The following is a 12,001-nucleotide window of genomic DNA, read 5'->3' on the forward strand; positions in this document are numbered from 1 at the left end:
GCGGTGGTTTGTCCCTTATTGAAAAATCATCACTGGACCCATAGAACCCAGCCAACTACTGCTTGGTTTCACATCTTGCATTTCTGGGCAAGGTAGTTGAAAAGGCTGTGGCAAACCAGCTCCTGCCATACTTGGAAGAAGCTTCGGTGTTTGATCCATATCAGTCAGGCTTCCATCCTGGCCATGGGATGGAGACAGTGCTGCTCTCCTTGGTGGATGATCTCTGGTGCCAGCTGGATTTGGGTGGTTTGGCCATCCTCGTGATGCTTGATCTGTCAGCCCCATTTGACATGGTCAACCACAGGTTGTTGACCCACTGCCGCACCGGGACAAGGATCTGAGGGACAGTCCTTCAATGGGGGAGGAATTATCATGCCCCTACCTAACTCCCTTGTGGGGTCCCACAGGCGGCGGTACTCTCCTCTACATTATTTAACATCTTTATACGCCCTCTGGCACAGCTGGTCCAGAGCTATGGTCTGGAATGTCACCAGTATGCGGATGACAGCCGGCTCTATCTCCTCATGGATGGCCGCCCGGACTCCCCCTCCCCCCGATACATTTGCCATCTGTTTGGAAGCTGTTACTGTGAATGCTTAAAGCAGTGTCCCCTTAACTCAGCCCCTCCAAGATGGAAGGCTGGACAGAAAGATGGGAGGCTGGGCAGAAAGTCCAAGATGGAAGGCTGAGCAAAAAGGCAGCAAACTAGGAAGCGCGCCTATCCACCCTGGAAGGAAGGAAGGAAGGAAGGAAGGAAGGAAGGAAGGAAGGAAGGAAGGAAGGAAGGAAGGAAGGAAGGAAGGAAGGAAGGAAGGAAGGAAGGAAGGAAGGAAGGAAGGAGTTGTCCCTATCTTCAAGAAAGGTAAAAAGGAGGATCTGGGTAATTATCGACCCGTCAGCTTGACATCTGTAGCTGGCAAAATTTTGGAACAAATAATCAAACACTCAGTCCTTGAGCAGCTGGAACTGAGAGCTGTGATTTTGCACGGGTTTCACAAGAACAAGTCATGTCAAACCAACCTTATCTCTTTTTTTGAGAAAGTGACTTCCTTGCTGGATCAGGGGAATGCCGTGGACATAGTTTATCTGGATTTCAGTAAAGCTTTTGATCAGGCTCCACATGATATTCTTGTTCACAAGTTGGTAAAATGCGGTATGGATCCTAATTCTATCAGATGGATCAAGAACTGGTTGACAAATCGTACCCAGAGGATACTTATTAATGGTTCAGCATCTTCTTGGAAAAGAGTGACAAGTGGAGTACCCCAAGGATCTGTGTTGTTCAACATATTTATAAATTAATTGGATGAGGGATTAGAGGGGATACATATTAAATTTGCAGAAGATACTAAACTGGGAGGGGTAGCAAACACAACTGAAGACAGCAACAGAATACAGGATGATCTTGATAGGCTCGAGAAGTGGGCTAAACTGAATAAAATGAAGTTCAATAGGGACAAATGTAAAGTTCTGCATTTAGGTAGGAAAAACCAAATTCACCAATATAAGATGGGGGAGACTTGTCTTGGTAGTAGCATGTGCAAAAAGGATCTAGGAGTCTTAGTAGACCATATATTGAACATGAGTCAGCAGTGTGATTCAGTGGCTTAAAAGGCAAATAGGATTATTATTATTATTATTATTATTATTATTATTATTATTATTATTATTATTATTCGATTTATTGCCCGCCACTCCCTTGCGGCTCGTGGTGGGTTACAACATTCTAAAACCCCCATAAAATCCATTAAAATCCAGTTAAAACAACTACAGTCCAGCAATTATTAGTTAGCAAGCTAACCCGGCAAGATTGGCTAATCCACTACCATTTTCCCCTACTAGCAGGTGGAGAGGGGGTATTGGTGGTACCCATCTCTAATCCCAAACCCAAGTCCCGCGTCCCGGGGGGCATAGATGTTAACCTTGGCCTCAACCGTAAACCTGGCGGAAGAGCTCCGTCTTGCAGGCCCTGCGGAACGATGGAAGATCCCGCAGGGCCCACAGCTCACCCGGGAGCTCATTCCACCAGGCAGGGGCCAGGACTGAAAAGGCCCTGGCCCTGGTCGAGGCCAGGCGTGCTTCCCTAGGGCCGGGAACGACCAACAAATTTTCTCCCGCAGAGCGTAAGGCTCTGCGAGGGGCATAGGGCGATAGGCGGTCCCTCAGGTATGTGGGTCCCAACTCGCGTATAGCCTTAAAGGTTAGAACCAGAACCTTGAACCGGATCCGGGCAGCAATTGGCAACCAGTGCAGCTGCCTCAGCACTGGCTGGATGTGGGCCCTTCACGGTGTACCAGTTAGGACTACATTTTGGGCTGTATCAAATGGAGTATCGTGTCCAGATCACGGGAGGTGATGGTTCCGCTTTACTCTGCTCTGGTTCGGCCTCACTTGGAGTACTGTGTTCAGTTTTGGGCACCCCAGTTGAAGAGGGATGTAGACAAACTGGAACGTGTCCAGAGGAGGGCAACAAAGATGGTGAGGGGTTTGGAGACCAAGACATATGAAGAAATGTTTGGGGAGCTTGGTCTGTTCGGCCTAGAGAGGAGACGACTCAGAGGGGATCTGATAACCATCTTCAAGTATTTAAAAGGATGCCATATGGAGGATGGAGCAGAATTGTTCTCTCTTGCCCCAGGGGGACAGACCAGAACGAATGGGATGCAATTAATTCAAAAGAAATTCCATCTAAACATCCAGAAGAAGTTCCTGACAGTTAGAGCAGTTTCTCAGTGGAACAGGCTTCCTCAGGAGGTAGTGGGATCTCCATCTTTGGAAATTTTTAAACAGAGGCTAGATAGCCATCTGACAGAGAGGCTGATTCTGTGAAGGCAAAGGGGTGGCAGGTTACAGTAGATGAGCAATCGGGATGTGAGTGTCCTGCATAGTGCAGGGTGTTGGAATAGATGACCCATGAGGTCCCTTCCAACTCTATGATTCTATGAACCTACTCATAGCTGATGTATTGGGGCTTAGTTTTTTTTTTTTTAACTGACTGAGGGGCTTCACAGCAGTGTAATGCTCTGCTCCTGTGGGTGTTTCCATTAAAACCAAATAAAGGGGAAGTGGCAAATGAAGATACTGGAGAAGAAAAAAGTACTCATGAATCTATTTCAGTGAATGGGATTTGGACCGAGGTAGAAGTTTAACTTTTAGTGACAGTATCTCTCACCAAGATTCCTTCCTTCCTTCCTTGGGACTTTCAGATGCAAAAATGTTGTTTCTGTAGTACGGTCAATGTACAAGTGATTTTATAGAGTAACAAGCTAAAGACAGGACCTGCTCTGAATGAATCTTGGATTTTGACAGCTGGGAACATGCAGTGGGGAGATGAAGCAGGAGAGAAATTGGACAAATGCACTTTAATGGAATCATGGCTTTGCTGTCATTTTGGGGCGTGGGTGAAAAGAAACGTTTTACCGAAAGGGTTGATTCTGGGCAGAAATTACAATTGGAAAACAAACCAACATGATGAGCTTCACATTCACTTTCTTCCCTCCCTTAATAGACTTCTCATTGGTTGTCCTTCTGACTTCTCTCTCTTTCTCGTAGCTGCTGGGAATGGTGCTTTCCATCTGCCTCTGCAAGAACATACATACTGAAGACTACACCAAAGTGCCGAAGTACTGAGACTGCTGTCCTCGGGAATTGCCCCAGAGCAAATGGACCATTTCTGTCTTTGTACCCAGACTGTCTTCATCACTTAGCATTCCACCTGTGACATGCAACATTGCTGTGGATCTCTTAGGCTGTTTTGCAGCTGTGAATTCTTTTGAGGGATCAGGGCTTGGGCAGCCCCCCTCCTTTCTCTTGATCATTCTTCCATGAAGCAGGCCACTTAAGTCTTCCTCTACTCATATGATGCCCTGCACCTTTACTGTCAGCACTGTGCTAGACAGTCCTTTATTTTTAATCTGCGTTTTGACCCATTGTGATTAGAGTTAGAGTAGTCCTTCCTGCAGCCACTGGCTCCCAGTGCTGTATGTACATACCCTTGCATTGTTCAAACAGGAAGAATCTCCTGGGCCTTGATAACTGGTGGTGGCATACAAGTGTGTCTTTTTTCAAACACCCATACTGTGGAAAAGCACATCCTTTCTCTAATTGATCTGACACCTCTGCCTTTCTCCGCTTCCTCAAGCCTACTGAAGTAGTTTCTCTAAAATCTCATGTTGCACAGATTGCTGTCTTCCTCAGGATGGCACCTTTTCCTTGATTGTTCAGTCTTGGTTGGTGACAATCAGCAGCTCAAAATTGGTCCAGCCACAACCTTATTATTTCACCTAAGTTCTCTTCTGGATGAGAAGGTAGGGCTCAGGGAGGGACTTGGTATGTTTTTTTTCTCTGCCATCTTCATTCTTTTACTGGATCATGTTAACTTGGAGGCACTGTAGAGCAGGGGTGGTCAAACTGCGGAACTCCAGATGTCCACGGGCTGCCAGTCCCATGGCAGGGGCTCATGGGAATTGTAGTCCATGGACATCTGGAGGGCCGCAGGTTGACTACCCCTGCTGTAGAGGCTGTGTACATAGCATGGGTGAGTCTGCACAGGCTCAGTGGAATGTTATTCAGTTGCCAACTTTTATGATGGTGATAATTCAGTTGATATCTATTATTCCTTCCACAGCTCTCTTTTAAAAAATTTTTGCCTTGGTGATGTCATTGGTATCAGATGCTTTTGGGTCATCTGAACAATGGGTGGATAGGAGAAAGAGATTATGGTTCTGATCATAACATACATCATACATAGCAGATAGCTGCGATTCTTCCCATTGGGGCCATGTGACCTTGGAGTTGCTAAGATTACTATATAAACCATGGTTTGTGTGCAACAGGAACTTGCTTTGTGAGTTTCTGTACTGTCTACATGCCATAGGCATACTCATGATACACTTTTAGGGGATAGACCGTGGGGGGAATGGAGTTCCTTGAAGGGAAGCTTGGAAGTAGGTGCATGTGGTGATCACATTCTGAGCCACTGTGTAAATTTGGCTCAATGTTTCAGAGAAAGCTGGTAAGTCACTTAAGAAAATGGACAAAGGTTGTTCATGTCCTTCCCTAGGCCAAATTCATAGCCTCCCTGAATACATGGTTTGCTGAACCCATACATTATTGCTGTACACCTGAAAATTCACTATACAAACAGGCTTTGTAGTATTGTAAACCTAACAGGACAACTATCTAAATAAAGTATGAAAAAATAAAGCCCTGAAGAGGGATTTTAAATGGGCTTCAATGAACCGGTTTAAAGTTTCCACCCATGGGAAAGTATATTGTGTATCCTAGAAGACATGAAAGCAATGGATTAATTTTTTGTTTGTTTGTTTAAAGGAAGACTGGTGATGCAGCACACGTAAGGGAGATTAGATGGTTATAATCTTGCTTCACATATAGGCTAGAGTTCTGTACAGTTAAGAGACAATGATGAATAATCCAAGGAGAACATTTTTTTTTCATCCATGTTTGTAATACCTCTGCATAAAGGTTCTGGCTATCAATGAGGCTTGTAAAGGGGTAAACAGCAAATCTGAATGCTGTAATTCCTGCCATGATTTCTTGTGTAAGTTTCTTTCACCCTAGGTTTTTTTTTTCCATTTTTGAATTGGTTGTAAAGCTCAGTTTTTATATTCACCTCTTGTGCTTCAACTGAAAAGCTGCTTCCTTAATAAGCTTTTTGTTCTACGATTCTTGTTCTAATGTTTTGATTTGGCTCTTCACAGAAGAAAAATGGAGCTCCTCCACTTTCCCCCCTTTTTGTTTTGTTTTTAGGAACTTCTTCCAGGTGGAAGAAATGCATGTACAGATTTAAACAAATAATGGGTGGGTATTTCAGTAATAAAAAATATTTGCTATAAAAAATTGCCAGTGTGTGTAGATTTGGTATGTCCTTGTGGTATTAATGTGTGTTTTCAGTGACCTTGGAGTATTTGAGAATGCTAACAAGAACAGAGAGAGGTCTGTTAGGTGGCATTTGGGCAGATGGTTACTGCTGGAAATAGCAAAGTTTACAGACTCTGCCATTTAACAAATAGTCATGGATTGACACAAAGCATGCATAGTGTTGCTAAACACAGTTTCGGCAACTCTGTTTTATAGCAGGGCTGTATGCTAACTATCCAAGTGCCTAGGACAACACTCACACTGCTTTCATGAGGTTACAGAGAGATAATTTCTTTTTATACAAAAAACATGGGGTGGATGATGACAAGAGATTTTCATCTGATCATAAGGCAACTATATAAGAACGTGGTAGCAAGAAAGGCTGCATTTTAACAAATCATGGACAATAGGAAATTTCCTACATGCTGCTATTCTTACAAACTACACTTACTGGAAATTCTATTCCCTCTACTCTGAAAGGCTATCAGCATTTTTCACTCCCCTGTACTAAATTATACCGAAATGAGCCATGGTATGTTTGTAGAATACTGTCTTTTCCACTAGAGGGTGCTAATGCCATAGGAAAATTCTGGTTAAAAATACTAGGCGCTGAACAAATTTGGCTGTTGTGATTTGTGGAGTGAGATATACACACTGGGAGACCCCCTCTGCATATTGAGCAGTCAATATATAAAGTTTCTGGATTTCATGGCAAACACATTCAGCTTGTTCACATTTTCCAAGTTTGACTAAGATTGCACAGGGTAGGGCTTTTTGTGCAAATTCAATTGCTAAGCCATGTTAACTGCTACAATAATGAAGCATGTCTGCTGTAAATCCACTCTGCCCATTGTTGGTTCTGTTTTAGTAGTCTAACAGTTATTACTGTCATAGATCACAGAGCCACACATTGGTGTCAATTTGGAACGGAAAATATTTTTGTATGTTCCATAACAGTATGCATGAAATCTGGCCTGTGTTAACATTCCATGGTATACATAAGCAAAGATGCAAGTTCCCAAAAGTAAGCTCAGCTTTCTGTGCATAAATGGTGTTGTTTGAACTTCCATATTTCAAATCCCCCTTAGCATATGCTGTACATTCCTGTGCATGATGGGGAGAGTAAAAAATCATTATTTTGAGAGTAAAAAATCATCAATGTTGATTTAGAATACTTTGGAGGGGCCTTGAAATAATCATCTCCCAAACTGCTTCCCTTCCATTTATCTCTCTTTGCAAAGCATCTTTACTCATTTTGTAAAGTATTGGCATCCCATAGCATTTTTTTAGCATGCACTACAGAGTTTACTCCTTAGTTGTACACATTTACAGAGTATTAAAAATGTACGTTGAGTTAGAGTTAATTAACTTTACAAGGAGCCACAAAGTTTGTGGCTTTGAAAAGAAATTGTGTATTTTTGCTGGCTTCAGAACATTTTAATTTTTCAAACAACACTATGTGGATATGAGTGCATAGTCCTTGTGCAGCTTTTCACCATGAAGGATTGTGGCCCACAATGAACCTACAATAACTTATCTGCAGGCAGCAGTGAGGATGCTATGGATGTCAAAGGCACGTTTCTTTTAATCACATATTGTAATGGCACTTTCACGGGTAGCTTGGCCAACTCACCCCAGTCTCATTGACAAAAGTACCACTTAGTGCTACCCCAAGCAGCCTTTCTGCTAATGAAAACCTTTGATTCAAGCACCATCTTCATCAAGAAGGCACCTTTTGTCATTGATGGAGGGCCAGACATATTAATTAGGCCTACAGTTTTCTACCTATTCGTATAACTTGAATCAAGACAATGGTGCATTTGTACGGTTTTTGCATAAAATGTACACAAACTTAAGCTAGTGGTTTCATTGGGAAGTTTAGGATCAACCTTGAACAGATGGTAACATTCTCACTCTCTGCCATTATTGCTTTTCTTCCTGGTTCAAGATAGGTATGATACACTGTTCTTTAATGGTGTGAGACCCACCATCATTTCAAGATTTCTGATTTATTACAGAGAAAGGCCTGTGTTCCTCATCATATAGAATAAATGCAGCCAGATGACTGAGTGGGTTCAGCTTTGCTTATGCTGCCTAGAGATGACATAATGGGATATTACGTCTCCAGAGTCTAGAGAGAGCAGAAGGCTATGTTATGAGCTCAACTCACTTAAATGCAGGACTTTCCTCTATTGTCTTGGCTCTCCTGTCTAACTTAATTGGCCATGACCTTGCGCTGTAAGCTGTCCCCAGTGTAGATGAACTACTGCTGGCCTCATGAGCTTCAGCTTGGGTGGCATCACTCTCCCAGAAATTCATTCCCAGGTATTCTAAATGCATGAATCTTAAGGCCTGGATGCTGATGGTGTAAAGTAACTTTATCCTTGTTAATAATCACTATGAAGGTAGCTATATAAAGCAGCAAATCTGTTAGATTTATTTTTTTCCAAAACTACAGCTTGTGCCAAATAGTTATCTGGGTATCTCATGGAAAGAATAGATCTTAAAGCCCCTTCTTTGGCTCCTCATAGTTATGGAGGAACCACCCAATTTGTGAGTGTAAAAAGTCTGGCATTACAAACTCCCTATTTTTGGTGTTTTTAAAATGGTTTGTGTACTTTGCCGTGGCATTCCACAAGGCACCCCGCTTTCAGTATAGCCATTGGCCTTTCCTGGGGCGGTCACCATTCGGTGGTATGCAACGGTCATAGGATTGCCTTGTTATTAAGAAGAGATGAGGCAGCTCCTACGTTGCCTTCTGACTGGGAGGATTCAGACAACTATTAAAGGTTTAATTGAAAGCAAGTATTCTTGCTCTCCGGGTTTTTTTTTTTTTTTTAAGAATATACACCTCTTGCCATATGAACAAATTACTTGCATGCTTGGTATTATCATAGAATCATAGAATAATAGAGTTAGAAGGGACCTCATGGGTCATCTAGTCCAACCCCTTGCACTATGCAGGACACTCACATCCCAATCACTCATCTACTGTAACATGCCACCCCTTTGCCTTCACAGAATCAGTCTCTCCACCAGATGGCTATCCAGCCTCTGTTTAAAAATTTCCAAAGATGGAAAACCCACCACCTCCTGAGGAAGCCTGTTCCACTGAGAAACTGCTCTAACTGTCAGGAACTTCTTCTGGATGTTTAGATGATAAGGGACTTATATGCCTATTGTCTCTTTATAAAAGGATCCAAACAGAACACAAGAAGAGCCCTGATGGATAAGGTCAGTGGTCCATAGAGTCTAGCATTCCATTTAACATGGGCCAACAGACAAGTCAGAGAGACCTCTAGGACAGACTTTTTCAACCTTTTGACTATGGAGGAGCCCCTGAAATATTTTTCAGGCTTCAAGGAGCCCTGGAACTGGGCTGGAAGTGATGCCAGCTGGCCACGTCTCCCTGCCATGCCTGAGGAGGGCTGGGGGGTGGGGGGGAGAGGCAGTTTGAGGCAAGGGTAGATGTCCAGGCTCCACCCCCTTTCCCAGGCACAGTAACCATGTGAGAATGCTGCCCCCCCCCTTCAGCAGCTGGTTCTCTGCTTTCACAGCAAAACCAGAAACAGCTTGTGGCCAAGGCCATTAAGTCAGGATATAGGGGAAAGAACAGGGAGCACCTAGGGTGCTCTCATAGAATCCCGGGGCTCTAGGGAGCCCTGGTTGAGAATCCTGGCTTTCGGAAGTTGCCTCCTAGCACTGCTATTCGGTGGCTTCCTGCTTCTTAATATGGAAATTGCCGCTAGTCACCATGAGGTGAAAGCTTCAGAGCCATTATCACGTGCATGGTGATTAGATAGGTATATGTGGGCTTGTGAATCTGGGAGAACAGGAAAAGGGTGTTCTGTGATGGCTGTCTTACAAGCCTCCTTGAGCCACAACTAGGTGGGCATAAAATTATAGCTTAGGTGTACTGAAGTAAGCCTGCCATAACTCTCTGAGGCCTTTAATAAAGTATTGTTATCACTTGCTAATCTTTTCAATAAAAGTCAGTCCATAGAATGCACAGTGTATTGTGTTGTGATGCATTAAGAGGCTGCTTTCTATGGGCTATAACAGTGAAATCTGTATTGTGTGCATTGAAGAGACATAAATATGTGGTATAGTCACTTCTTTTCCTATTTGAAAAGACTGATGTTCCTCTTTAAATGTGTTTTATAGCTTTTAATTAGTTGATCACATGGCTGAAAATACACTGGGGGATTTTTTACACAGCCTCATTGCTAGAGTACATGTTTTGCACATGCAATATCCCCAGTTCAGTTTCTGACGTCTCAACTGAAAAGGCTTGCAGGTAACATAACTTGGAAAGAGCCTTGACTGAGCTTTGGGTAGCCGCCGTCAAAGTAGACAAAAACAGATTAGGGTGAGTCAACAGTTTACACTGACAAAGTTGTTTTATAAGTTTTACATGTTCAGACTTCATGCTGCAAGAGCTCAATCAAATATTAGAGGCTTACCAGTTTCTCTTAGAAAATAAGCAGCAATCCCTACCATGATGCCAATGCACTTCTTGTGCCACCACTGAAATGGATGCTGTGAGCCCTTGAGAGCATGGGTCAGGAAAGCTAGATAGAATCTCCGTATTCAGCAGCAGCACACTTCTGTAGACCACACTTTGAAATTTTGTTTTAAAAAATTAAGGTAACATCCATCCCCAACTTATGACTCTCCTGGAGTCCTCTGGTGGGCTGCTTCTGGAAACTGGATTTGGTGGGTCCTTGACCTAATCTAGTATCATAACTGATTTGGTTTTTAGTCTTTTTTGATCACTGGTATGTGGAGAGATTATAGCAGGGATAGTCAAACTGCGGCCCTCCATGTCCATGGACTACAATTCCCATGATCCCCAGCCAGAAAATTCTAGCAGGGGCTCATGGGAATTGTAGTCCATGGACATCTGGAGGGCTGCAGTTTGATTACCCCTGGATTATAATGTTTAAAGTTGTTGCTGGAAAATGGACAAGTTCTTCCCCGATCTCATATGCCAAGATTGAATCTCAGCTTAACTCAGTTGCTTCAAGTTTTTATTTAACCCTCCCCTTCCTTAAAAAAAAAATCCTCTGAATTTTATTGTGGTGTTAATCTTTTTTTTCTTCCTCTAAAAGGGAAATCTGGCATTGAATAGTAAAGCAGCTGTCACCCAGAATGCACTTTTCCTGTTACCTTTTTGTGATATTTACATTCCTTAAGCCGTAGAAGGCAGGAGGCTATTGCTCTGTGGTGAAAGAGGCTCGGATCCTGTCACAGACTTTCTGAGGTGGGCTGTCTAGTCTTGGGGCACAAGCAGTGCTTGCCTTGCATAGCACAGTGCTCCTTGTTCCTTCCCACAGAGCTCTGAGGGGCTTAACTTGGCTGTGTCTATAGTGGGGTCTTTCTGAGAATCTTGTGACTTCCTGCCAAGTTCCAAGACTCCTTAACTTCTTCATGTCACCTGCTCAAACTCTAAGGTTTATGTGTATCATTCATAGTTTAGCCTGAGCTAAAAGCACCTTCACTTTTCCAAAGACCAGCTGTTCACTTATTCCAATCCAAACGTCATCAGGCAATCTCACTATGGCTGAAGTCACAAGCTGGAAAGCAAATTTTATTGGGAAGATCTGCAAGCTAACTGTGACAAACAAAGTGGTGGTGCTTGATACTTAAAAATATCAGCCAGAGAGAACTGGTCCCTCTAGTAAAAACTTCACATTGCTTTATTGGGTGTGGGCGTAAGGCACTGTAATTTATCTCCCTTCTCCCTGGTTGCAGATGTCAGAAAGGTTGTGAACAATGCATTTGTTCAGCTAATCTTGTTGTGCTCACACTCTGAGCAGGTGGTGGCTTTAGTGTCCTGATTTCAGAATGAGAAGACCAACCATAGAACTCAAGTCTGTTCTTCACCAGCCTATGACTGCTTTCCCATGTGCTGTGCCAAATAGGGTCCTCTGATACCATAAACTCCATCAGTTCTGCTTCATGCACTTATAGAAGGTACTTCAGCGCAATGCACAATGTTTTGGTATGCTAAGTTGATTTTGCTGTATACTTAGCCCGTGGCAGGTTCTGAGCAGTTAACTCCATCCTACACAGAGATATGCATTATTGAACATGGCTTTAAAAAAATGAAAAAGCAATT

General features: G+C 43.1%; 1 protein-coding gene and 1 long non-coding RNA gene across 3 annotated transcripts in view; one reads left to right on the forward strand and one right to left on the reverse strand.

Moving 5' to 3' along the window:
• Positions 1-5,859, forward strand: part of CD82 (CD82 molecule) — a 76,624-nt gene extending 70,765 nt beyond the window's left edge. For both annotated transcript variants that reach the window (XM_077322245.1, XM_077322246.1), the window contains exon 9: positions 3,553-5,859. In XM_077322245.1, coding sequence (XP_077178360.1) covers positions 3,553-3,630 — 78 coding nt within the window. In that variant the 3' untranslated portion in view covers positions 3,631-5,859. The remainder of the gene's footprint in view (positions 1-3,552) is intronic.
• A 4,936-nt stretch (positions 5,860-10,795) lies between these two features.
• LOC143830194 (uncharacterized) overlaps positions 10,796-12,001 on the reverse strand; it is a 96,545-nt gene continuing 95,339 nt past the window's right edge. The window contains exon 6 of the long non-coding RNA XR_013228378.1: positions 10,796-11,947. This is a non-coding gene — a long non-coding RNA (uncharacterized LOC143830194). The remainder of the gene's footprint in view (positions 11,948-12,001) is intronic.

This window comes from Paroedura picta, chromosome 2, assembly GCF_049243985.1.
Source record: "Paroedura picta isolate Pp20150507F chromosome 2, Ppicta_v3.0, whole genome shotgun sequence".
Lineage (NCBI taxonomy): Eukaryota > Metazoa > Chordata > Lepidosauria > Squamata > Gekkonidae > Paroedura > Paroedura picta.